At 33.7% G+C, this 27,892-nt stretch overlaps 3 protein-coding genes across 4 annotated transcripts in view; 1 reads left to right on the top strand and 2 right to left on the bottom strand.

The window, feature by feature from the left end:
• LOC145325029 (mitogen-activated protein kinase kinase kinase 5-like) overlaps positions 1–3,129 on the top strand; it is a 30,682-nt gene extending 27,553 nt beyond the window's left edge. The window contains exons 21-23 of the mRNA XM_080167822.1: positions 665–908; positions 1,295–1,410; positions 1,959–3,129. Of these exons, the coding sequence (XP_080023948.1) occupies positions 665–908; positions 1,295–1,410; positions 1,959–2,061 (463 nt within the window). The 3' untranslated portion in view covers positions 2,062–3,129. The remainder of the gene's footprint in view (positions 1–664; positions 909–1,294; positions 1,411–1,958) is intronic.
• Positions 3,130–3,579: 450 nt separating this feature from the next.
• Positions 3,580–18,700, bottom strand: LOC145325031 (uncharacterized). Of its 2 annotated transcripts, XM_080167824.1 has the most exons (10): positions 18,624–18,700; positions 18,405–18,456; positions 17,754–17,828; positions 17,242–17,322; positions 6,440–6,502; positions 5,808–5,903; positions 5,377–5,483; positions 5,002–5,092; positions 4,638–4,719; positions 3,580–3,802 (listed from the first exon to the last, which is right to left on the bottom strand). In XM_080167824.1, exons 3-10 carry the CDS (start codon positions 17,787–17,789, stop codon positions 3,699–3,701), a joined length of 660 nt encoding a protein of 219 aa, XP_080023950.1. In that variant the 5' UTR covers positions 17,790–17,828; positions 18,405–18,456; positions 18,624–18,700; the 3' UTR covers positions 3,580–3,698. The 2 variants fall into 2 exon arrangements, with proteins under 2 accessions (XP_080023950.1, XP_080023951.1); XM_080167825.1 differs by lacking the exon at positions 18,624–18,700 and having other exon boundaries at positions 18,405–18,537.
• Positions 18,433–22,115, bottom strand: LOC145325032 (uncharacterized). The gene is made up of 4 exons (XM_080167826.1): positions 21,909–22,115; positions 21,402–21,444; positions 20,172–20,226; positions 18,433–18,712 (listed from the first exon to the last, which is right to left on the bottom strand). Exons 1-4 carry the CDS (start codon positions 22,002–22,004, stop codon positions 18,571–18,573), a joined length of 336 nt encoding a protein of 111 aa, XP_080023952.1. The 5' UTR covers positions 22,005–22,115; the 3' UTR covers positions 18,433–18,570.
• Positions 22,116–27,892: the final 5,777 nt, after the last annotated feature.

Raw genomic sequence — 27,892 nt, 5'->3', positions numbered from 1 at the left:
TCCAGACATAGATTTTACAATCAAAGAGTTTGTTGTCTGTTAGGTGTTACTTTAAACAAGGGGGGGGGGGGGAGTTCTGACACTTTTGCGTAAACAGTGATTATAGGCTTTGTCTTTGGACTGAGAGGATAGGTTATTAGGGATAAAATCATTCTTATATGATGAATTTCCCCCAGATTTAAGATTTTTTGGATAGGCCTCCAGGTTCCGGAGCTCCAGGCCTCCAGATGGCCTCTGTACAAGTAAAAATGAAAAAAAAAATTTTTTTAGTTAGAGGTCAGTTTATGAAACAAAATTTGCATGTTTTTTCTTCAAATATGTGAATTACATTCAAAAAGATGCATATTTTGTTTTATAAGTTGACCTCTAACCTTTTAAAAAAAAATTTATTTTTATTTTTACCTTTACAGAGACCACCTGGAGGCCTATCCAAAAAATCTTAAAACTTGGGAAAATTCATCATATAAGAATGATTTTATCCCTAATAACCTATCCTCTCAGTCCAAAGATAAAGCCTATATACCAGGTTTACGAAAATGTGTCAGAACTTCCCACCCCCTTAACCAAATAAAAAAAAAATTATTTTTTACTATCTTAAAGTTTTAAAGTGATGTGATTTGCAAAGTAATAGGTACTTTTATTAATTTTGTTGTATTAACTTTAGACTGAGAGAGGAAAATAAGATGTTGCTAGTTGACCTTGTTGCCGCCCAGCACAGCTATCAGGAGCTTCTCAAACAATCTCTTCAGGAACAGAAAATTCATTTGCAGCTGTTGAGTCAGAGCTTCGCAGCTTCCAGCATTGGCGTGGGCGCAGCTGCTACAAGAAGTAGCTTTGCAGCTGGGGGCGAAGCAGTCAACATGGGTGAAGCAGTTGCCTCAACAAGCGAAGGTGCTAGCGGAAATAAGGTAACATTTTTTGCTAGATACATATTTAAACGAGGATGGCAACATCTACAAGAAGGAAAGCACAAAAATTCGTTGATTGACAACAAACAAAGAGAGTTAAAGAGCCAATGAACCAATATTGGTATTATCCTTTAAGAAATATTTTTTAAATTTTAATACCGACGGACCAAGTAAAATGTATGTAAAAAGTGAATTGTAAAGAAACATCGCTGCATAAAAATTGAGACTAGAATGGTACTTAGCCAAAAATGATGATACCTACCAAAATTATTTTTGAAATCGTATGTTGAACTGCTAAACATAACAATAAGCTTTTTTGATAATTTTAAACCCATCTGAAAAAAAAACATTTATTATTATGACAACTTAATAAATATATTGTGTAGAATGCAGACCCTACCCTGGTATCCTGGTTGAACCAGTTGGATTTGAGCACAGACTGTATTAATCGTATCCTGGATGAAGAAATTACTCTCTCAGACTTGCTTGAACTTGTTACAAGGTATGTTCATTGTCCAAAGTTTTTGAGCCAACGAATGAGATAACTGAGGTACAAAACTTTTGGATCTAGTATAATTTGAAGTCATTGTCCCCTCCCTCCCTGGGTCGTTGGAGTATTTGTTTTATATCAAAACTTAAAAAAAATTATTGAAATGCCTCGGAAATTTGGATTATACATACCAACCCAATATCAACCCACTTCCCCTTTTATTTTCAACCTAACAAAAACTCAGGGAGGGTGAGCACATTGGAATGTAAATTTCACTGGTGTCAAAGTTAGTTATATAACTACCAAGTTATCCTATTGGTTGGATCAAAACTTTGATAACTCTTATTGAATTTTGATTGGTTGGTTCTTGATTAGTCCAGATAAGGTTTTTAACTATTTTTCATCGGGGGGGGGGGGGGAATAACTCCTCGGAAAAGGTGTTTTTTTTTACTATAAAGTGGAGGGTCAGTAACGCCCCTTTTCAACTTTCATTTAAGTGCCTCTAGAGGTTTCTATGGGCGGAGTAGTGTCGTGTTAACTGAAACAATTCTTTTATTTAGGGATGATCTGCGCAGGCTTGGCTTGCGGGCAGGACCTGAACTAAGAATCTGGAGGGCCATTCTCAGGCACAGGGGCGTGCAGGTCCCCACCAGCCCAATATAATCCTATCAGTTGACAGGGATTGGATAATAGAATATAAATTAACCTTTTCTTCAATTTTTTATCTAAATCTTAAAATTATTTAAGGAAAATAAGTGTTTTCTTCCTGCTTTACGCCTAGAGGAAATTTAATTCAACTTAAGATGGCTGGAAAAAAATTTAATATTTTGTCGGCTTAACTCGGGGTAAAACCAGCTTTGGGGTGTATTTTGAATGGAAGAAAATTATCTTTCTCTCAATATTTTTAAGCTAGAAATAAAAATCGTAAAAAAAATGTACTAGTATCAGGGATAGGTCATTAGAAAATGAATTAATTCCCTACTCCCCCACCACTTAAAGCTACAGAAACAAATAATATTTTACAGAACTTTTGTGGAAAATTAATTTATCTTTTATAGACTTATCTCTATATATTACAGCCTTATATTCTAATTTATTTACCTTTTAATTTAATCCTAACAAATCTATACATACCTACCCAATGCTATGAAATTTACAACAAAATTTTTTTTGAAGAACATACCAGTTAAAAAGTGCTAAAAATGTAAACTTCTTTTTGTACAATAAACTAGTCATTTTAAATGAAAAATCTACTAACAAAATTGTATTTTTTGATTCATAAATTTTACTCAAATTGACAATTATTAGATATACCCTTTATAATGATTTGAAGACAAAATTTCTGAAATATTAAAGTTGTGATCAAAAAGTGTTCATATACCTAATTAAAAATATTGTAAATGTGCCTTAAACAAAACAAAAAACAATGCCAAAATTTAAATGTGCCTTAGCTTTTTAATATCTAAAGTGTTAATTCTTTTAAATTCTTTTAATGAAAATCAATATTAGCCTTTAAATCAAGAAAGAAACTAAATATCAAATTTGAAAGCAATAATTTATTTTGCAAGATTACCAAAAGGTGCTAACAAATAAAAATCTATATTATTAAAATTATGTATAAGACAAAAGCCATAAAATGGCCTACAATAAATTGTTAAATTATAAATTTATTTTATGTAATTTACAAACTGTATACCGTATGTATATGAATATTAATAAAGACTAACATTATGATGATATTATTATTGAGAAACAAAAATAGTAAATTGTAGCATAATAGGCTTAAATATTTTTAATGGATAAGTAAGAATATAACAATTGTAAGGAATAGTCACTTTCGTGGCAACGCTCCATAAGGGGCGATTCGTCGTATTTTTTTAAATGGCTTTTTATAGGTCATTTTTGGTTATGTTAGGTTATATTGGGTTTGTTGATTGCCCCACAGGGTAAGGCAATTGGCCCCGCAGGGTTAGAACCCCCAGCAGGGGCTAGAAATAGGAGAAAAGCTACTGCGAAAAATACGACGAATCGCCCCTTAAGGTGTGTTTCCACGAAAGGGACTATACCCCAATTGTGCAGTGATGGGACATACTGTAAATTACCCTAGTTCCCAGAGTTTTTCAAACATGCTTTCTCAATCGTTATTAGATTTCACAAAATATGACTAATGAATGATTGTAATCTGCAAAGTAATATTGTTTTTCGTAAATGGGGGTGTTAATAAATGTATCTTCTATTGTCCAATCCCTTAAGATTCCTAAGATTTTCTACACTTATGAGGATGTAAAAAATTATCAAAGTTATGCCACTTTAACAATAGCATGTTTATTAGATTGAATTGAAGCTCTTCTGTGACACATAGTTCTTAAATAGTTGAGTCCACCTCGAGTTGACATTAGACAACCTAAATATTAGAAACAAATTATTAGAGATGCAGAGATAAAACGAGGATGACAATTTTTATATAGCAACTTTTTGCCTTATAAATATTTGAAGGGCGTCTCAAAAATGTCCATGGTCAACGGGTCGTTTCTTTGTTTTTAAAATAACGGCAGATTATCATTGATTTGTGATGTACTGAATTTTAGTTTCTGAAAGTGTTTGTTTGTTTGTTTGTTTGTTTAGCCCATTTCTTCTCATCCATTATCGTCGTTGTCACGTGTGGCCAGGTTCAGAAATCTGGCTGCTTCCATTGGTCGGTTCCATTCTGAAAGTGTACCTAGCTTCCGCGTCCTATCTCATTATTTACTACTAGCTAAAAAAGCTTCTAGCTTTTAAAAAAAAATAAAAATTCGAAAAATTAAAATTTTGAATGTATAATGTATAAATCGGTTATACATTATATCGTTTTTCCCTTTGACCGGAGTAGCTGAAAATAGCGTTTGCAATAATTGGGTTATCTGCTGTACAACTTTGGAAATTAGGAAAGAAATAGGCAATCCATTTTCAGCACATCTGATTTGTGGAATCTTACTAAGTTAATCTGAATAGATTAATAACACTAGATGGCAAATCAGAAACAATGCTCCGTGCAATTGAAAATAAGAGCGCAAATCTTGAGACAAAATAATTCTCCCAAGCAAATCTTTGTACTAAGAAATTCAAAGATGACATAATATAAAACATGCCACTCCATACCAAAATATGATCGTATTGTTACTACAGTGTGTTTCAATTGGTATTTAAGAGGTTGTTGATCTAAACCTCCTATATTTATTGTATCTATAAAGTTTATTTACCTACAAGAGACCAACCCAGAAGCATTCCACAGTATCCTCCGATTTCTCCGATAAAATTCAATGGACCATAGGCTATATACTCCTAGTAAATTAATTTTAATTATATCTTTATTTATAAACCAGCGTCAACGAGTCTCAGTAAAGAGGGTCAGAAAATTGGCGGGATTCATTTTTTCAGGGGCTATTTCTCTTGGAACGCTGGAGATAGCTTCCCCAAAGATTCTTTACTGTAAAGGAGAATCATTTTTGGCCAGTGGTTATTGAGATTTTAAAGCCCAAATATAAAATAGGGACAGGGTGGGCATAGTACTTAAAGCTCATGCCCCATCTATTTTTTTACTTGAATGATTTACATTTTACATACCACTTCTTTTTCTTGATATGACAGTTGTATTTCTCCTTTGAATCCAAACTTTATCTGTTCATCCACAATATTTTCTACAGCTGGACTACACCTGAGTAACAATGCTATTTCTTCTCACATAACTTAAGTAGGTAGGTTAGGTAATGTTGAGTAGCCCCGTAGGGTTAGGGCCCCAGCCAGGGTTTGGCTAGGTCACGTTAGGATTTATGGATGTATTATTGATATATTTTATTATGGCCTTTTATAGGATTAGGTCTCAAGTAATTTAGGTCTTTTGTAGCAACGCCATTCTAATGGCATTACAAATACGTTGCCATGTAAGGGGGTAATATCTATATACCCCCCCCCCCCATTGAACTTTTTTGTTGGGTTTACCTCATTCTCCATCCTCTTGAAATACATCTTCGTTTACATGCAGAATGTGTCAAATTTGAGAACATAATATCCAAAAGATTTTCCACCTCCAGTTTTCTTTCTTTAGACTAAAAAAAATAATTCTGCGAATCTGCATCTAATATGTCTTAAATAAATGAATTTATGTTAAATGACTATAATTAAATTGGTGCATACGTTTCCTGTAAAAAATTCTTCCCTCGATATGCTTCATATGACGAAACATAAATTAAGTTAGTTATGAAATTCTTTCAATAATGTTAGCTTTCTAAAAATTATATCGCAAAATGAATTAGTCTAAAATTTCGCCTTCAAATATTCAATTTTTAATTTTGACGAAAAATGGGGTAAGTTTACTATGTCTATTTAATGATTTTTTGACTTGACACCTCACCTAGCGAATGTCGTTTCACCTGTTTTGAATTTGAACATTGATTTATATTTTGTAATCCCTGTAGAAAATATGATTCTTGGGGGATATGGCATACACTTCCGTTTCTGGTCAGCTCCTCAATTTAAGATATATATATATCAATATTACAAAATAAAACGATGTCTGTTCTTTTGTTGCTTAAGATCTAATCGCGGAACTGATCAGATTGTGATAACAAAGATAGTGGGTAAGTAAGCCCCTAGAGGCTAGGTGCGAAGCTATAGTAATATCTATATCCTACAATTCCCATATAATCTTATATGCTTTTATTACATTATTGACTTTTTATTGACTTGCAATTTAAGTTAGTTTGTTTGGACTAAAGTTTGAATTTTCAGGGCATGACTTTTTTTATATAAATATGACATTTTTATCGTAATTATTTTTTTAAGAACTTGTCCAGACAAAGGTAGAAGTTTTGCATTGGAACACAAGAGAAAAAAAATTAAGTTCTTTTAATTGGCATTGATATAAAACAAGGACTATCACGTTTAATTGTATCGAAGTATTTTAAAATAAACAATACATCAAAATATAGAGAAAAAGAAATAGTCAGGAAAGGATATTTTTAAGTAGATATTTGACGCCCACCTATAACAAGTATATTTATACCTTTGCGACAGCTTTCCTTGCACAGGAAAAATATTCCTGTTCAGACTTCCATTCATAACAATCCTTAACATTAATGATCAAACAACATGAACAGTTATTAATGATTTTAATTTATGATTTATTTATCAGGTATGTACAATGTACACATCTTGTTCAAATACAACATTAATTAATTTTCTTTCATATTTGATTGTTGTTCGGCGCTTTTCCTCAAAATGTCCAGCGAACACAGAACCCCCTCCCCTAGTTTTCAAATATACTGAAAAGTGTGGGAAGGGTGAGGGCAATTTTTTAGTAAACGTTTTAATATTTGTGTTTTACCCTAGGTTATTCTATTCATATGAATTTAATTCGAATCTGAAGAATACAGAGGACAATTTTAAGACATTTTAAATTCGATACAAATTTCAATTGACCTGGTACATCACCCGTCTATGTTATTTTTCATATGAAAAAATTAAGATTTTCGGTACTTGAAGCTACACAAAGCTAAAGTAAACCAGCAGGCATAATAAGTAGAGGCTAACTTCGCACGCAGGGTCATGGGTTATGAATGGAAAATTATGTATTATCGATCGAACAAATGGCGTAAGAATTAGAGTTTAACTTCCTAATTTACTCTGTAATTTGTTGCACTTTTTGTAAATATTCTTTCTTTTTAAAAAGAAAAATTTAATTATGGCGTTAAAAAATCAATAAAGGGAAAGCCTCTCTGTGCGTTTTGGTAGCGCATCTATTCATTAACTAGCGCCGTATATTAATGTTCGATCAATATGTTAATTGAAATAGAAATTTATTTGGTCCTACTAAACGCTTTTATAAAGTCAAAACTACACAAATTATATGTGTCAAGCTAATTTAAGAGAAATAAGGATGACAACATCCAAAAAAGCGAAGCTCTGAAACGGTAGGACAAACGAGCATTAACTTTTGCAGATTGTCAGAACTCAATATGCAAAATATAGATATAAAAGATAAATAAAATTATGCGTAAATTTATTGTAAAACTTCTTAAATACAGAATACTGTTTAAGGACATACTTACATTTTTAGGACTTGATTATAGAAATGATTCGCTTATAATATTGTACCTTGTTGTAATAGGAATCAGATCTATTTGATTATTATTCACAAAAAAAAACTTTTTGTTTAAAGTTTAAAACAATGATGTGTCTACTAGATATTTAAAATATTAAGTATTCCAAACCCTAAACGTATCGTATTTCGAGAAAAATCAAAAGGGAATTTAGAGACATGAAAATATTGAAATTGGGGAATATTAATTAACGTCGGCAAGAATTCTATTTCAAAAATATGATATTTATTCCCCTCTCCGTTCGTTCACAAATACCTTCCTATTTCTATTTTTCTAAATATTCAAATTTCTTAATATTTATTTACGAAGTGCTTCGTAAATAAATAAAAGATTTTGAAAAATAATAAATTTTTACGTTTTATATTTCTATTTCGAAATAAATCACGCAATCTTAAATGAAGTATGTTCGTTAAACAATTCCGAAATAAAATTTACTAAATATATTAGACTTTTAGGTTCTTTCTATGAAATTAATGTGATGACATAATTTCCTTACTCCAAAAAGTCTACCTGTTAAGAATACGACATTTTAGACGTCTTACTTTTTTCATTGCTTTTTTTACAGGGTAAAATAAAAATTCTTCCTAATATTAAAAAAGTATAATTTTGCATTACGTAAAAAAAGTATATAACGATAATGAAATATATTAAAGTTAACTTATAATAGTTTGTAATTGTATTTGTAACAATATATTTATAGATTCCCTGTTATTTGATATCATCCGTTTCCGGTGTATGCTCAGGGATAAGACAATTGTTGGTAAATTGATGTTCAAACCCAATGATTATCTATAGTGTAGATTACAATTAGAGGATGAAACGTTTGAAAACTTAACTTAATAAATCAACCAATCAAAATTCAATAAAAGTCAACAAAGTTATGAAGCCAACAAATAAGAAAATGTTTTTATAAAACTTTGGGAAATATTGTAATAAACAACCCAATGTCCCCTCCCTCCCTGATAAACTCTAAGATGAAAAAATGTTTAAAATACAAAAAGTCCGTTGAAAAAAATACCCACTCTGATGTTTAAACTTTAATTTTTAACAAGAATAAAAATATTTGTAGCATACCTAAATAAATAAAATTAGAATTAGATTGATGTACATAGCTTATAGTTTATTTAAGTTTTCACACAAAGTGCCATTTGAGAACTATAACCCGCTCCCCCACACTCTCTAGTTTTAAAAATAATGGGCGCTGGATAAGTGCCATAACCCTGCGGGTCTGCCCAGTGCTCAATATAACCTAACCTGAATAACAAATAAACAAACAAAATACTCCACCCCCCCCCCCATCCCCATCTTAATATTCAATTTATTAAAAAAACATGAGTGAGGGGATGTACCATTGCTCAACAGGGCACTTTGTGTGAAAGCAATATTAAACTAAAAGCTATTATCTAAAGAACACAAATTGCGCGAGAGAGTTTAAAGTTGAGAGGTAATAGGATATGGGGGTAATAAAACAGTCAACAGAGAAAACAAGGACTAGAAATTACTTGGATTAAATAGATGGATAGTTACATAAATAGATAGATAATTAGATAAATAGTTAGTTAGATAGATAGATAGATTGATAGGTAAATAGATAGACAGGTAGACAAATATACAGATAGATAGACAGATATATAGATAGATAGGTAGATAGATAGATAGATAGTTACATAGATTGATATATATGTATATAGATAGATAGATAGAAATTTTAGAAAAAGAAACTTTCAATGCAAAGCTGTTTCAGGGATCTTGTTCCACATAAACTCAGATATGTATATATACATATAGATTTACCAGAATTATATTTTGAATGATAATAAGCTAAATAGTAGCTCTGCTATCAAATATTTATGCTTAATAACGAATTTTCTCTGCTTTTTATCTTAATACAAGCGGCTACGCCCCTAGAGGCTTTTAAGAAACCTTGAGGTAGGGGGAAGTTGTTAAATTCATCCCCCTTTTTCATTTTAGTTTTAGTAAAATAATTAGAAGGAGGGGGTGAAGCCATTTTTTGGTACAGACGCACGGATTATTCCTTCCTTAGTGGCTGTTACTTAGAATCTTGGAAAGGTTTTAGGCTATTTCCGAAAGTAAGCAAAACCCAATCTCTTTATCCCCCCCCCCCCTTATTTTCTCCTTTTAAAATGTTACACATGGTTAAATCGTCCTTTAAACCTAGTAGCATTAATTGAGGATTCCTGTATAAGTAATGTATAATCTTTCTCACGGCCCTCTTATAGCCTAAAACCTGTCCTAGACTAAAAAAGATTGAATAGATAGATAGAAAGATAGATAGATAGAATCAAATAAAAAGAGATAGCCTAAAACCTGCACATACAACAATACTTAGCTTCCCTAACAATTTAATATTGATTAGTTAAGCCATTAAGAGAGAGAGAGAGAGAGAGAGAGAGAGAGAGAGAGAGAGAGAGAGAGAGAGAGAGAGAGAGAGAGAGAGAGAGAGAGAGAGAGAGAGAGAGAGAGAGAGAGAGAGAGAGAGAGAGAGAGAGAGAGAGAGAGAGAGAGAGAGAGAGAGAGAGAGAGAGGGAGGGAGGGAGGGAGGGAGGGAGGGAGAGAGAGAGAGAGAGAGAGAGAGAGAGAGAGAGAGAGAGAGAGAGAGAGAGAGAGAGAGAGAGAGAGAGAGAGAGATAGCATAACTTTTGACGAGGAGTGAAATTCATTTCATATATTCGTTGAAAGTCACACACCTCTAAACTATAATCACCAATAGGAAGTATTAGCGGCGTACTAAGTAACCAATGAGGGATGAGCATTCATATAGGCGCTAAATACAAAAATATTAGATTTTTGCATTTTAAAGAAATTTATAAACCATACGAACTTACGAAGGAAAAAAATGATATTTAGCGTGATTTTTTTCAACTTTTATAGAAAAGCAAAGTTGTTAGGAATTGCTTTGAGTACAACATATAAAAAAATTAGCCTTCTAGGATCATTGGTTATTGTTTTATCTCTTACGTAAGTTGGTCAAAAATTGATTTTTTTAAATGTTAAGGTAGGGTACTGTGCTTTTTTTCTTCTTAAAATTTTCATAGCATTCGATTTTTTTAAAAACTATATTTTTATGTTTGGTTATCATATACCATCAGAGGAAATCAATTTGGGCAGGTTTTAGGCTAGATTTAAATTTTTGGACAAAAAAATATGCGATTTTAGGTACATCAATTTTCAAGCCCAAATAAACCGGTTTTAAAATGATTTTTTCAAAACAAAATATAAAAGCAAAGTTGTTAAGCATGAAAAAATCTCTAACATATTAAAAAATTAGCCAGATAGCTCGATTTTTGCTCGTTTTATGATAAAATGAAGGTTTTTTATTTTTTATATAAAACAGGCGCAACTTGTTACCATGCACAGTTGGGACTTCTCAGAAAAAGGTCATGCACCACAGAGAGTTGGTTGTCTGATGGATGTTACTTAACCTAATATTGTTTGGACAGAGAAGGGTGCGTTAAAGTCATCCTTAGTTCTCCTGGATTGCTGGACCAGGACCTGGACAGTACATCAAGTTGATAAGGTCCTTGACTGTAATTCCGCCCGTACGAGGTAATTACGAGGTAAACCAAAGTCTCTAAAGTTTATAATAACATTTTCTTTTCGTTAGCTTAGCAACTTTGGGGACTTTTAATGAATTGGGTGATTGGTTGGGTGATTAAATTGAGTGTCCATCTGTTTCAACCACTATTTGTTATCTACATTTTGTATCATAAATTGGGATATTCATCAATTTATCGGCCATTGTCTCATCTCTTTAGATCCCTCGTTATATTATAACAATTTGTTATACAAAAACCTTTAAATAGCATCTTATGTTATATTTATAGCAGCAAAACTACTCTAGAGATAACTTGGTGCGTCTGTCCATCTGTATGGCTAAGGGGAAACATGAATTTCTTGACTACTATTTAATGTAGAAAGCTAAAATTTTTGGTGAAAACTTGTAAGACCTATGCACATCAAGGCTACATTTGTCTTTCCTTATTATATTATACCAGGGAGGGAGACGACATTGGGCTGTTTATTACACTTGTCCACAAAGTTTTTTTGTCTAACAACTTTGGGGACTTTCAAAGAATAATGATTGGTTAGTTCAATAAGTGTCCTAACGTTTCAACTACTAATTGTAATCTATAGAAGGGGTAATTTTGTGTATCATCTTTGGGGTTGTACATCAATATATCTGCCATTGTCTTATCCCTTTAGAGCCCTCGTTAAATTATAACAATTTGTTATGAAAAAATCTTTAAATATCATTTAATGTTATATTTTTTTAGCAAAGCTACTCTAGAAATAACTTGGTGCGTCTGTCCATCTGTATGGCTAAGGGGAAACATAAATTTCCTGACTACTATTTAAAATGGAAAGCTAAAATTTTTGGTGAAAACTTGTAAGACCTATGCACATCAAGGCTACATACATCTTCCCTTATTATATTATACCAGGGAGGGAGACGACATTGGGCTGTTTATTACACTTGTCCACAAAGTTTTTTTGTCGAACAACTTTGGGGACTTTTGAAGAATAATGGTTGGTTAGTTCAATAAGTGTCTTAACGTTTCAACCACCAATTGTAATCTACAGAAGGGGTAATTTTGTGTATCATCTTTGGGGTTGTACATCAATATATCTGCCATTGTCATATCCCTTTAGATCTCATACATGCTCCATTATTACATTATACTGTTTAAATTTCCCTCCTTTTTATGAAGTTCTCATGATAATACTTCACCCCCCCCCCCCCCCTCTTTAACAGTTATCCCACGAATCGATGAAATTGACTATAGGATTATAGGGGGGAAGGGGTTTGTAACTTAAGAAGGGGTCATCTTAAACGGGTCAACAACATATATTTTCTTTGGGGGAGGGAGAGGATTAAGAATAAAATGAGAGATAAAAAAACAAGGATGACAACTTCCTTAAAAGCAAAATGGTAGTACAAACAAACATTAACACTTGTATTTTGTCTGTTGTTATAACTGAATAATCAGAATATAAATGTTTAAGTAAAAACAAAATTATAAGTGAATATTATAGAGTTGCTATGTTTTCTAAATTGTACAATAGAACAATACTAACAAGCCTAAATTCTAAAAATTCTAAAAAATCTATCTGTTCCAGATGTACAGACGGACGGACGTGCAACCAACCCCAATTATAGAAAAGAAAATTATGATAAGAGATATCAGTAAAGGACGGAGCGGCCTTGATTATAGAAAAGCTTCGCTTTTAAAAATTGGTCCTTAGAAACACATTCTTACAAAGGTATATATATCTAACATTGTCTCACATGAAAGTTTGTTTTGTTTTAAAGATATGTATTTCATAAAGAAAAGACATATACATACAGAATTACATATTATAGTACGAGACTTTTATTTACATCAACATAGCTTAGTAGCTAGAAATTAATCAGAAAAACAGGAATCACTGTGTTATTAAAAACTCAAGAAAATCAGAGATAAAATTAGTTTCTTGCCCTGCATTTTGTAACAGTTTGAAGGAAAATTGGGTTAGGAGAATTGTATGGGCATGCAGGTTGTTTTTATTCCAATTTGAAATACAGTCTTCTTTGCTTAATTTGAGTGATTTGTCTAAAAGCGAATTACTTAGGTAAGATTTAGAAAGCGTAGCAACTCTATAATCAATTTTGCATCAACTCTTATACATTTATAATCTGATTATTCAATTTTGACACTATACAAGTGTTAATGTCCGTTTGTCCTACACGTTCAGCGCTTCGCTTTTATGGATGTTGTCATCCTTGTTGTTTCTATAAATGCTCATATTTAAACTTCCTATTGTATAGGATTATGGGGGGTGGGGTGTGATCACAGGGTTTTTTAACCCCCCCCCCCCATATTCAATTGAATATGATTTACTTTACAAGGCATAGGAAAAAAGCAAGCCGTTCTTATTTTCTCTGCTCCCTTCCTGAACTACAAATGAATTCTTAAGAGCAACTTTTTTTTTTTGGGGGGGGGGGGGAGGGAGATTAGAATATAGAATTAGTTTTTTTCTTCGGCACCTCGGGGCTAAAAAAACTGGTTTTAATCTTATAATTGTACATTCTATATCCGCGGAAAGCCGTTTACAACACAATGAAAGAAATAACTATTATTGTCCATGTTTTACCTTTTACCTTTATTTTGGCAGAAAATAGTAGTAAATCATATTCAATTGAATATGGGGGGGGGGGGCAACTCTGTTTAACTTTAGCCAAATAAAGGAAATCGGAGGGTTTATCAACAAGGATGACAACATCCATAAAAGTGAATCAGTAGTACAAACAAACAGTAACACTTGTAGATTGTCAGAACTGAATAATCAGAATATAAATGTATAAGTATAAACAGAATTATAAGTTAATATTATAAAGTTGTTCCACTTTCTTAATCTATCTGTTCTAGATGTACAGACGGACGGACGTGAAACCAACCTCAATTATAGAAAAGCTTTGTTTTTAACAGCAGTAGATATAATTAACACCCCTTCCCCTATCATCTTACATGTATGATATGACCCTTCCCCCCTCTACCTACCCCTATTGGATAGATAACTAAAAGCTTTTCCTTAATCTCTTATAATATTACCCCCCCCCCCCCCCCCCACGCCAAACATGTATAGACTCATAGAGTCATGGAAAATTTTAATTTAAAATATATTTCTGTTTTCATAAAGTTAATATTTCACAACTCTTCCCCCTCCCCTAATTATTATCATATCAACAAAGTACAATGTCATAAGCAAAGCATCTCTAAAATTGATTCCTAAAAATGTAAGTATGTACTTCAACATTATCCTGTATTTCAACAAATTTACTAACAATTTTGTCTCTACTTTTATACATTTAAATTCTGATTATTCAGTTCTGACACTCTACAAGTGTTAATATTCGTTTATCCTACCGTCCCAGACCTTCGAGTTTAGGGAGTTTATGTCATCCCTGTTTTATAGCTTAAATGGTAGTATCAAACAGCGTTAATTACAGCTTTAAATTTTATTAAACAAATTTAGCTGCTAGTCAAAATATAACCATTCTTGTTATATAGACAAGAACGATGACGTCAAGTACTAACGAAGCTTTGTTGCTAAATCAAAATTAGAGTATTTTTATTTTAAACCATAAGAGCCGGCCATTGGATTTTAAACTGATCCAGATTTTTTACAAGACAAAATTTCATGGACATATAAATAAACAGACCACTGAATAAAGCTATTAAAATATCTAACTTTTTAACCATGCATAATATTAGTATCAAAGCTTTGCCTTTTACCCTTTATAACATAAATTTTTTAATAGATATAATAATCCTCTTTATCTTATTCTTAAAATACTGATTCCTATTCCATAAAAAATATATTTATAGTAAAACAAGGATGACAACATCCATAAAAGCGAAGCTCTGAAACGGTAGAACAAACGGACATTAACACTTGTATAATGTCAGAACTGAATAATCAGAGTGTAAATGTATAAGAGTCAAAGCAAAATTGTAAGTAAATTTGTTGAAAAACTGCTTGATACAGGATAATATTTATGTACATACTTATATTTTTAGGACTTGATTATAGAGTTGCTTCGCTTATAATATTGTACTTTGTTGTCCCATGAATCAGAAAACCAAAAATCAATTCTAACATGCATAAATTAACGAAAAAAGCTATCCGTTACGGACGGACGGACGTATGGACGGACCGACCCTAATTACAGAAAAGCTTCGCTACCCCTTGTTTTCAATTTTATGGGAGAAGGGGAGTTTATCTGCACAATTGGGTACTTCGAGTGAAAACGCCAATATATATACTTCTATTTAATAATTTATTTAAGTATTTTAAAATTATTTCTCGTATTCATTTAAATCCGGTGCAGTGGTTAGGCACCGGTTCTCATCAATACGAAAAAACTATGTCTATCATCGTATTATATCCAGCTTTCTACGAATATAAAAATATACAATCATAAGATATCCGCGGCAAGGCGTTTATAATACGATGCGAGAAATAACTATTCTTTTATCTAATTTAAATTTTTGCTCATTGTAAACAGCAAAGAAATTCTACAATTAAAAATAAAATATTAAATCAATTTATCGTCCATTGTCTTATCCCGTAATAATATAGTAATTGTATAAAGGTGTTATTTGGAGGTTTCCTTCATTTTCCCTTTTTAAAAGCTAGGTTTTTCCGTACGAATGAGATGGATAGCTTTTTTCATTAATTTAGGCATGTTAGAATTGTCCTAATTATTAGCATTTCCCCGTAGGGGGGGTGGGGGGTTCAAAAACTTTGGGGACTTTTATTAAATCTTGACTTGACTTCAAAATTTAATCTGCAGAAGGGGTGATTTAGTTTATTATCTTTGGGGATGTAAATAAATTTTTTGCTCATTGTCTTATATAGAGGAGCTTCGCTTCTAAGAACTATCTAAATGTATTATTTTAGATTTTATAGTCCTTGTTTCACCTTCTATTTTTATTTTGTCGGAGAATGGTAGTAAAGTAAATCATATTCAATTGAATATGGGGGGGGGGGGTAAAATCTCTGTGAACACCCCACCCCCATAATCCTTTGCAATAGGAAGTTTAAATATGAGCATTTATAGAAACAAAAATTAAATTTTACTTTTATTTGAGCCAATGTTAGATATACCCAATGGTAATATTTAAAATTTTCACTTGGTTAAAAAGTGAAGACACTGCTAGTTTTAACCAACCAATTAAAATATCCTTGTATTTATGTTTTGACATGTCCTATACTCAATAGGCATCTATTAAATGTAATCTAAATAAAACAAGGATAACAAGATTATCATCCATTGTCTTATCTCCTAAGTTGTTTACAACCCCCTCCCCCACACATACTCACACAACAATACAAATACACATAATAAATACTAGGATATGACAATGAAAGAAAAATCGAGATTTTTGGAATAAAGAAAGGGGAGAATAAATTATTTAAAAGTCTTATCTATTATACAAATTTTATATCTAAGTTTTCATATTTATTGAATTGTTTACAAGTAAAACTGATATGGTTCTGATATCGCAAAAACCAATCAACCAATATTATTTTTTTATAATTCATTCTATAAAAATAAAAAACTCATCAATATTTAATTTTTAAAAAAAATTTGTATAAAAAGTAAAAAAAAACACTGAGAAAATATTAGGTGTAGAGGTTTCGTGTTCTTTCTAGACAGCTATATTGGCTATTTTTCCAAATTTTGACGGAACGAAAAAATTTATTGGAAAATATCAGTAAATATTAACTTTCAGGATCGTAAAAATTTAGAAAAGATTTTAATATTTCTGTTTCATGTCCATTTTCAACCCTTTCCCTAATTATTATCAACGACTTTGGACAGTTCGTAAATAGGGGGAATATCTGAGAAATATTGACCCGTGGGTTTCAAATTTCCATCGTCAAAGATATATTGGATTGATTTCAAGTAGACATATGTCTGGTTTAAAATCATCATGTTTTAAATGGACGTACGGACATTCTGGTAACGATTTTAGAGTTGGTACGCTTTGTTAATCGTACCTCACTACTACAGGAATCATCATGAAAAGTTTGAAATCGATGGGACAATTAATTCATGCCTAAATTAACGAAAAAGCTAACCGGACTGACGGACGGACAGACCGATTTACATTGATTTACGTTATTGTTATATGCTAACCTGTGTTGTAGATTGGTCCCAAACATAATAATGAAATTGACAATATGTTATTTCATCTACACCAAAGGACACCATTTGAGCCTAAAAAGACAGATAGGATTGCACAGGGATTTCCCAGGAAGGTGTGAGGATCACACCCTTAAAATTTTGACAAGCCTCTGCACAAAATTGTATCACACCCACCTTGAATTCAAGGGGAATGTGACTTTTTAACTTGACACCCCCACATTCTATTTTAAGGGGGAGTACACCCTTGTCCAGGGTGGTGTGGGGGTTGGATGCACCTTCCTACAATCCTCTTCTGCTCGACTATGAATCTATCAAACTAATTTATATAAAATAGTACACATCATCAGCCGCGACTGCCTTTTGTGAATTAATTGTAACAGGCTGCGGCGTCTTCAATTTATTTGTACACAAGCGACAGTCGGAAGTTAATAAAAATTTATAAGTCTAACCCCCTCAAAAAATGAAAACTTTGATCTTCTTAACCAACCGGGCGATATACTTACAGAATCTGGATCTTGATTGCTGTAAACCATGGACATCTCTTCTCCTTGTTGATGCACCCAGCCAACAAGTTTCTCCTGAAAATATAAAGTTGGAATAAAATAACAACATACAGTTTGTTTTGGGGATGTCTAGCCATGGTTATTTAGGTCAGCCTAGCAGTGGCTTAGGGACAAGAGAAAAATTAGATTACAAATTCGGCCTCAGAGGCACATCAATTAAAGATATGTGGAGTTACTGTTACGTTTATGTGGCTCCGCTTTGAAACACGAAGACTTGATCCGAATATTGCTACAAGATATTTTTTAACTGCAAATCTACCATTTAACACCATGGCCAGAAATATACTGAAAAATCTTAAATTTAATCCATCTAACGCTAAAATACAATTGTAAATTTGAATTAATTATATCTTTTCTATACAAGCAATGTTTTTCACCTCATTGACTTTAGATTTAATATTATAAATACATTTAATATGAATATGAGGGGACAAAGATGCTCAAAAAAAATTCTGACGTCATAAAAATTAGGGATGAGGTGTGGGAAAGAAAACCCCTAAAAAAGAGATGGATAATCCCTCATTCTTATGACATCACATGCTGATTTTTGAGCGACTTTGTTCCCTCAGCAATGAATCACAATAAACTTACCGTAAAATAGATAGGTGGAATGCTATACAGCTTAGTAGTGTTGAGAACTTTTCTAAAAATGCAGAGATGAGATTAAACAGCAGTTTTATAGCAAAGCCCACAACAACTTTTTAAAATAAAAATAAATCATATCCTTTTGATTGTAGGAAACAAAATATTACTTGACTTACTTTAATTCTGTTTTGATACATCTTCCAAACCAGAATGTTCTGTACGTACTATAGTTGTAGTTTTCTTTTAGATTTTTAATATTATGAATCTTGTTCATTATATCCTTTGTATTTCTATCATATTCGTAGATGTTGTACCTTAAAATAGTTTAGTTTTCATTTTGTTTTATTTTAACACTAGCGGCTTCTCCCCTAGCCTCTAAGGTTTTGCCCTAAGAGGTAATTTAAAAAAAAAATTAAGTATTTCTGGTGCTGTCTTTTTATGTGAAGTAGTTTCCCCAGAATTTTTTTTTTTTTTTGGGGGGGGGAATTATCATTTTTTGGGGGTTGGGAGAGTCCCACCCCCTAAGAAAATAGCTTAAAACCACCACAGGACCAATAGGTATATACCTTGAAGAGTAGAATCCGATCGGTTCAGTGATTACCGAGATCCTAAGGGACGGACGGACAGACAACACTCTAGGCCAGGGTGATGTAATAATTGAGTAGCTTCCACGAGAATTGCGGGTCAGCTTGTAATGTAACATAGAATACAATCAGCTGTGCGCGAAGCTTACCAATCTAAGATTAACCAAAGGATTCTCACTTCCAGTCTCCGTGTGCATCTGAGCCCTAACTTCAGAGAATCATGGCTACAACAACAACGGACGGGCAGACATCAAGCTACTTTGTATTATGGATATATTTTAGATAGTAATATTTGGGTACATTCATAATTGAGGGACCACAAAAGTTTTATAATTCCGTTTTCTTATTTGTTTGCTTAACAATTTTGAGGACTTTTATTGAATTTTGATTGGTTGATTCATTTAGTTGGGTGTTCAAACTTTTCAACCACTAATTGTATTCTACAGAATGGGTAATTTTGTGTATCATCATTTTGGATGTACATCAATTTGTCATTCATTGTCTTATCCTTTTAGATCCCTGTAGACTTATGTTCAGATAATGTCGTTTTTAAGTACTTTCAATTTAGTTTTCAGTAAACATTTTAGAAATATCCAGGGAGTAAGGGAGGGGACAATGGATCGAATATTCAATTTTTAGGAGTCTCAGACTTTGGGTACTGACTTAAAGGGAATGTGCAAGAATTTAGCGGTTTCTGACTGACTTTGAGTACTAGTGCACAGAATGCCGCTAACTTGTTTGTTAATTTTGAATATTGCAGACAAGTATCAATAAACTTAATTTGTTATGATTAAGAAAATATCATTTCATAGGTAAAAACCTTATTTTGATAATTGTTTTATAAATAATCTAAGAATCCAATTAAATTTTGGGTTATGGGGCTATGGGTTGAATGGGTTCCAGGGAGATTTTTCTAGTTATTAACTACATAATGGTTACGTCAGTCTGATGTACTGGTAATATAACTTTCAAATGAATGCTATTTTCTTGGAACTTTCTTCCTATTTTATTGTTTTCTGTATTGTATTAACTCTCCCTTTAAAATTTCCTCCATATTTGCTGGATTAATCTGGATTTCAAGGTCTTTCAGCAAATACTCTTAAATTGAATTAATTGCTGTTGTCCCCTCCCTTACTCCCTGGAAATATTAAAGTTAGATAGATTGTACAATAAAATACATAATACTTACAATTCTTCTCTATTAGAACGAAATGGGTTGTGATTGCAGAATGATAACACAGGTCCTAAAAAATAAAGTTTTATTTGTAAGTACTTAATATTAAATAAATTACGTAAATTTTTTTTGTATTGATATTCAATAAGGCGTTCCCATTTAACATTAATTAGAATATATGTATAATTAATTAAAATGTATGCTATATAATTTCCAATTTTGGAGGCCAAATGGCTGATTCAGCCGACTTCTCAAGAATATGAAGTGCATACATTTTTAACTGAAGAATGATTTTAAAACTATTTTTTTTGCGGTGATAAAACTTATATAAGACTGATTCAATTCTTGATAAATCTTCAAAATATAAATGACCAAAAATCTGTTACCCAATGATCAATGAGCCAAATTCTGTAAAATTTCCCTACAATTAATGTCCTTAGCCTTGCATATATAAACAAGGATGACAACATCCATAAGTAGCGAAGCTAAAAAATTATGAATTGAAATCGGAAAAAAATTACTAAAGAGCAGTGTAATACAATAAACATGAAATAGGTAAAACAGGAAACCTTTAAAATCACTCAACCTTTTAAAATCACGAAATAAAGGAATCAATTTAGCACTGCAATTAAAAGACAAATCTTAATGAAACATCATGGAAATATGTAGAATATGAGCATATTTAATCCCTGATAACTTCAGCTGTGAATCCTAAATAGGAATCGGGAAAATCATAAAAACCTAAAAATCTAGGAATCGATCTAGCACCCCAATTAACAGACAAATCTTAGTGAAAATAAGTAGAATCTAAATTTGATTAATCCCGGAAAATTTTAGACCTCTATCTTGAAAAGGAATTGAGAAAGTCACGAAAACTTGAAAATCTAGGAATCGATCTAGCACCCCAAATAACAGACAGATGGACAAAACAATGTATACATTAGATGAGCATATGTCATAGGAATCTTTACTAAAAATTTCAGCTGTCTATCTTGAATAGGGGCCGAGAAAATCACGTTTCCCCCATAGCGTTACGGACAGACTGACTGACGGAAAAAGTAAATTATAGAGTAGCTTCGTTACTAACGAAAAAATCACGTTTCCTCCATATCGTTACGACAGACTGACTGACGGAAAAAGTGAATTATAGAGTGGCTTCGCTACTAAATAAATGAATATGTAAGACTTATGAAACTCTAACGCCTAAGCTGGTCTAAGATTTTGCTCAATATACATATGTAATACCTGGTATAGGAAGGTCTATATCACCCCATTCCTTTCTAACTCCCTGTATAAAAAAAAACAACATTTTCTTTTAGTTCATTAGTGATTAAACATCTCTTGGCAGTAGGGATCTTAAGGGATAAGACTTTGGACTGTAAATTGATTTACAAAATTTGCCATTATGTAGATTAACATTTTATTACTAGTTTAGAGACTAATAGTTTGTCTTAGCTTTTTTAAAAGCTTACTTAGTTGAGAGATTGTGCTAATAAAATGTTTGGGACAAACATGATTTACAATGGAATTCCCCGTTCTCATTAGCAGTGAAAACTCTAGACTCTAGATCAAAATAATTGATTTTAAAATAGTTATAAACTTTCACTGGACCTGTAAGAAGCTTACCTGTAAAGGAAAAAACACACAGATAGATATTCTGTTACTTTTATGTAAAGCTAAAATGTTTGCACCCTTACGTGAAAGGGTCAAATTAATATAAGTCTATTGGTATATTTAAAAAAAAGTAATTACCATAGGATTTGAATTCAAATGTTGAATACTTTGGTAACAAAGTAACAGAAATAAAAGCAAAGCTAAGCAATTACAAATAATATAATACTTTTCCATTCTATATACCTTAACAATTCTAACTAAAATAAATTACTCAATAAAATTATTTTAAGTGTTTTTGAACAAGAAAGACTTTATTCATAGTAATATGCATTTGAATAATCAATTGTTATTTTAATTCATTAAATTAGAAATTTTTTAAGAAAATATAATAGCTCTTTTTAATAGACTAGCGGCTACGCCCCTAGAGGCCTCTATTGGCACTTTAAATGTTTTTTTTATATCTAAAATATGGCTATTTTACGTTTGACGTTTATTTTTCGTTGAACTCTCTTTCTAAAATCGCTATATTTAAAAAAAAAATATTTCTCTAGGGAGGGTGGTGGTATCCTCCCCCAAAATCAGGGTGGGCATACAAAAAACCCACCCAAAAAAACCCACCCAGGGTTTTTTAAAAAACCCATTGAAAAAAAACCCAAGGTTTTTTGGGTTTTTGAAAAAACATTGAAATTTCACGTTAAAATTTACAAATTAAACCTCTATTTACTCAAAGACTAGGATCTAATAACATTTTAAAGCAAATTTTACCTAAAAAACATAAAAAAATATGAAGTAATTATATAAATGATGCTCTAGGTACTTATTGTTCAAATGTTTATGAAATTACTTTCTCTCAAAACGCTTTGCTACTAAATTGATGATATATAAAATATATAAATTGTGTAAATTACATAATCTATTAATCATTATTGATTTTTTAAAACTAAAACATAACAATTTATGAAAGGAAATAGTTACAGTGGCGTGCACAGGGTTTTATTAAGATGTAAAAAGGAAAAGACCTTAATAATTTCTGGAAGGGGGGGGGGGGGTGTTTACAGCTTAAGAATAGAGGAGTAGGTTCCTTGTTTTGAAGCTTTTAACCTCCCCTCCCCCTTAATAGAATATTTTGTGCACCATTGCTAATAAGGGTTTATAATTAATCGGAATGCCAGCTTTCTTCATTATCTATCTTGTTTATTGTGAAATCTTGCTAACCTTTTACCTACAACAACATAAACATTAACATTTCATCAATATATCAAATATATTTGACTCCTAAATGAAAAAAAACCAATAAAACCCTAAAAAACCCATAAAAACCCAGGGTTTTAAGGGTTTTTACGGGTTGGGTTGGGCTTTTTTAAAAAACCCTGGGTTTTTCCCCACCCTGCCCAAAATAGTTATGAACCTTCCCGGGACATATGAGGATCTACCCTGTTAAGGAGAACCCGATCGGTTCAGCGGTTAGCGAGATCCTTCGGTACAAACATACAAACACACATCCTGTTACTTTATTATAAGGATTGCCTTTGCAATAGATACATACACTCTAAATCAGCCACTAGGAAAACAATGCAGGAATAATCCGGCCATATTAATGGTTAAAAAGTGAACAGATTATTCATTTTTCATTTCATTAGAACTAGGGTTGGGCCGGATATCCGGCAAATAAGCGGATATCCAGCATTACAAATCAGTCGGACATCCGGTATCCGGATAGTTTCAATATCCGGCAGGATATTAAAAATGGCCGGATATCCAGCCCAGCTCTAATTCGAACAATGAGGCAACTGTAAATAGTCGCAATACTTAGGATAAAGCTTAGTTGGGGTAAATTATATCGTGTAAAAATTTCTTTAATCATATAATATGAAGTACATGACAAAACATATCAAATAATTCAGATATTAAAAGATGAATCTATAAGGATAAAGATAGCTTTTAAAGTTTGTCGGATTATGGGACCAAATTGACCATCTAGATTTATGAGAGGACAGAAGAACAGACTAAATTATATATAACATTACGTTCTTAATAAAAGAAATTGATTAAAGAGAACTAAGCAAATAAACCGACAAAATTTACTTAGAAAATTAATAACATCGACCTTATAATATCTACTAGTCGATATATCTATGACCATAGCCTATAAAGACTTTATATAAAGATACATATGGGGGGAGTGATAAAATACCAACCCCCCCCCTTTATAGTTTTTAAATATTTTTAATTGCAAATTTTAAAAAAATACAAAAAAAAAACTTTTTAGGAGGGAGGGAATTTTTTTCGGGTATAGTCCTTTCCATGACATCGCTCCATATGGAGCGATGATTTTAATTGATCGCCTCTTATGACAAGGGGCGATGTATTGGCTCCTTGAAAGGAGCGATTTAATAGCCCCATATAACAAGAGGCGATGTTATGACTCCTTGAAAGGAGCGATTTAATAGCCCCTTGCCCTAAGAGGCGATTAAATGATCCTTTATCGCTCCTTTATCGCCCCTTCTAAAGAGGAGATGATATGTCCTCTTATCCCAAGGGGCTATTTAATTAAATATCGCCTCTTCATGGCCCCTTCACTATTATATATATCTTAGTCCCTTGATGGCCCCTACATCGCTCCTACATCGCTCCTCCATCGCTCCTTCTCCAAATTTATATTAGATTGTACTTTGATGGCCCCTACATTGCCCCTCCATCGCTTCTACATCGCCCCTTCATCGCTCCTTCTTCAAATTTATATTACATTGTACTTTGATGGCCCCTACATCGCCCCTCCATCGCTCCTACATCGCCCCTCCATCGCTCCTACATCGCCCCTTCATCGCTCCTTCTTCAAATTTATATTACATTGTACTGTGATGGCCCCTACATCGCTCCTACATCGCTCCTTCATCGCTCCTACATCGCCCCTTCATCGCTCCTTCTCCAAATTTATATTACATTGCAACTTGATGGCCCCTACATCGCTGCTACATCGCTCCTACATCGCCCCTCCATCGCTCCTTTATCGCTCCTTCATCGCTCCTTCTCCAAATTTATATTAAATTGTACTGTGATGGCCCCTACATCGCTCCTACATCGCTCCTTCATCGCTCCTACATCGCCCCTTCATCGCTCCTTCTCCAAATTTATATTACATTGCAACTTGATGGCCCCTACATCGCTCCTCCATCGCTCCTTCATCGCTCCTACATCGCCCCTTCATCGCTACTTCTCCAAATTTATATTACATTGCAACTTGATGGCCCCTACATCGCTCCTCCATCGCCCCTTAATAGCCCCTTACCTTAATTTATATAACAAAGCTCCTATATGGCCTCTCTATCGCCCCTTAATAGCCACTTACCTTAATTTATATAACATAGCCCCTACATAGCCTCTCAATCGCCCCTTAATAGCCCCTTACCTTAATTTATATAACATAGCCCTACATAGCCTCTCCATCGCCCCTTAATAGCCCCTTACCTTAATTTATATAGCATAGCCCCTACATAGCCTCTCCATCGCCCCTTAATAGCCCCTTACCCTAATCTATATAACATAGCCCCTACATAGCCCCTTCATCGCTCCTTCTCCAAATTTATATTACATTGTACTTTGATGGCCCCTACATCGCCCCTACATCGCTCCTCCATCGCTCCTTCATCGCTCCTACATCGCCCCTTAATAGCCCCTTACCTAAATTTATATAACAAAGCTCCTATATAGCCTCTCCATCGCCCCTTAATAGCCCCTTACCTTAATTTATATAACATAGCCCCTACATAGCCTCTCAATCGCCCCTTAATAGCCCCTTACCTTAATTTATATAACATAGCCCTACATAGCCTCTCCATCGCCCCTTAATAGCCCCTTACCTTAATTTATATAGCATAGCCCCTACATAGCCTCTCCATCGCCCCTTAATAGCCCCTTACCCTAATCTATATAACATAGCCCCTACATAGCCTCTCCATCGCCCCTTAATAGCCCCTTACCTAAATTTATATAACAAAGCTCCTATATAGCCTCTCCATCGCCCCTTAATAGCCCCTTACCTTAATTTATATAACATAGCCCCTACATAGCCTCTCAATCGCCCCTTAATAGCCCCTTACCTTAATTTATATAACATAGCCCTACATAGCCTCTCCATCGCCCCTTAATAGCCCCTTACCTTAATTTATATAGCATAGCCCCTACATAGCCTCTCCATCGCCCCTTAATAGCCCCTTACCCTAATCTATATAACATAGCCCCTACATAGCCTCTCCATCGCCCCTTAATAGCCCCTTACCTAAATTTATATAACAAAGCTCCTATATAACCTCTCCATCGCCCCTTAATAGCCCCTTACCTTAATTTATATAACATAGCCCCTACATAGCCTCTCAATCGCCCCTTAATAGCCCCTTACCTTAATTTATATAACATAGCCCTACATAGCCTCTCCATCGCCCCTTAATAGCCCCTTACCTTAATTTATATAGCATAGCCCCTACATAGCCTCTCCATCGCCCCTTAATAGCCCCTTACCCTAATCTATATAACATAGCCCCTACATAGCCTCTCCATCGCCCCTTAATAGCCCCTTACCTAAATTTATATAACAAAGCTCCTATATAGCCTCTCCATCGCCCCTTAATAGCCCCTTACCTTAATTTATATAACATAGCCCCTACATAGCCTCTCAATCGCCCCTTAATAGCCCCTTACCTTAATTTATATAACATAGCCCTACATAGCCTCTCCATCGCCCCTTAATAGCCCCTTACCTTAATTTATATAGCATAGCCCCTACATAGCCTCTCCATCGCCCCTTAATAGCCCCTTACCCTAATCTATATAACATAGCCCCTACATAGCCCCTTCATCGCTCCTTCTCCAAATTTATATTACATTGTACTTTGATGGCCCCTACATCGCCCCTACATCGCTCCTCCATCGCTCCTTCATCGCTCCTACATCGCCCCTTAATAGCCCCTTACCTAAATTTATATAACAAAGCTCCTATATAGCCTCTCCATCGCCCCTTAATAGCCCCTTACCTTAATTTATATAACATAGCCCCTACATAGCCTCTCAATCGCCCCTTAATAGCCCCTTACCTTAATTTATATAACATAGCCCTACATAGCCTCTCCATCGCCCCTTAATAGCCCCTTACCTTAATTTATATAGCATAGCCCCTACATAGCCTCTCCATCGCCCCTTAATAGCCCCTTACCCTAATCTATATAACATAGCCCCTACATAGCCTCTCCATCGCCCCTTAATAGCCCCTTACCTAAATTTATATAACAAAGCTCCTATATAGCCTCTCCATCGCCCCTTAATAGCCCCTTACCTTAATTTATATAACATAGCCCCTACATAGCCTCTCAATCGCCCCTTAATAGCCCCTTACCTTAATTTATATAACATAGCCCTACATAGCCTCTCCATCGCCCCTTAATAGCCCCTTACCTTAATTTATATAGCATAGCCCCTACATAGCCTCTCCATCGCCCCTTAATAGCCCCTTACCCTAATCTATATAACATAGCCCCTACAAAGCCTCTCCATCGCCCCTTAATAGCCCCTTACCTTAATCTATATAACAAAGCTCCTACATAGCCTCTCCATCGCCCCATAATAGCCTCTTACCTTAATTATGTAACATAGCCCCTACATAGCCTCTCCATCGCCCCTTAATATCCCCTTACCTTAATTATATAACATAGCTCCTACATAGCCTCCCCATCGCCCCTTAATAGCCCCTTACCCGAATTTATATAACATAGCCCCTTAATAGCCCCTTACCTTAATTTATATAGCATAGCCCCTATATAGCCTCTCCATCGCCCCTTAATAGTCCTTTACCTTAATTTATATAAAATAGCCCCTATATAGCCTCTCCATCGCCCCTTAATAGCCAATTTATATAACATAGCCGCTACATAGCCTCTCCATCGCCCCTTAATAGCTCCTTACCTTAATTTATATAACATAGCCTCTCCATCGCCCCTTAATAGCCCTCCATCGCCACTTAAAAGCCCCTTACCTTAATTTATATAACATAGCCTCTATATAGCCTCTCCATCGCCCCTTAATAGCCCCTTATATCCTCCTTCGAAACAGTTATACACCTTCCCAGGATC

This window comes from Acartia tonsa, chromosome 7 (genome assembly GCF_053477335.1).
Source record: "Acartia tonsa isolate MP-2025a chromosome 7, ASM5347733v1, whole genome shotgun sequence".
NCBI classification, from domain to species: Eukaryota; Metazoa; Arthropoda; class Copepoda; order Calanoida; family Acartiidae; genus Acartia; species Acartia tonsa.
Note: the sequence above shows the minus strand (reverse complement) of the source record. Positions and strands in the feature narration are given on the sequence as shown.

Excerpts from the sequence above, each read along its gene's own strand:
- LOC145325032 (XM_080167826.1), bottom strand. The coding sequence starts at position 22,004 with ATGGAAAAGTATTATATTATTTGTAATTGCTTAGCTTTGCTTTTATTT. Across the intron at positions 20,227-21,401 it reads TATAGACCTTCCTATACCAG|GACCTGTGTTATCATTCTGC; the intron begins GTATTACATATG and ends TTTATTTTTTAG. Across the intron at positions 18,713-20,171 it reads CGTTCTAATAGAGAAGAATT|GTACAACATCTACGAATATG; the intron begins GTAAGTATTATG and ends AACTATTTTAAG.
- LOC145325031 (XM_080167824.1), bottom strand. The coding sequence starts at position 17,789 with ATGTCCATGGTTTACAGCAATCAAGATCCAGATTCT. Across the intron at positions 17,323-17,753 it reads GCAATCAAGATCCAGATTCT|GCTCAAATGGTGTCCTTTGG; the intron begins GTAAGTATATCG and ends CTGTCTTTTTAG. Across the intron at positions 5,904-6,439 it reads CAAGGAAAGCTGTCGCAAAG|GAGCTGACCAGAAACGGAAG; the intron begins GTATAAATATAC and ends TCTTAAATTGAG.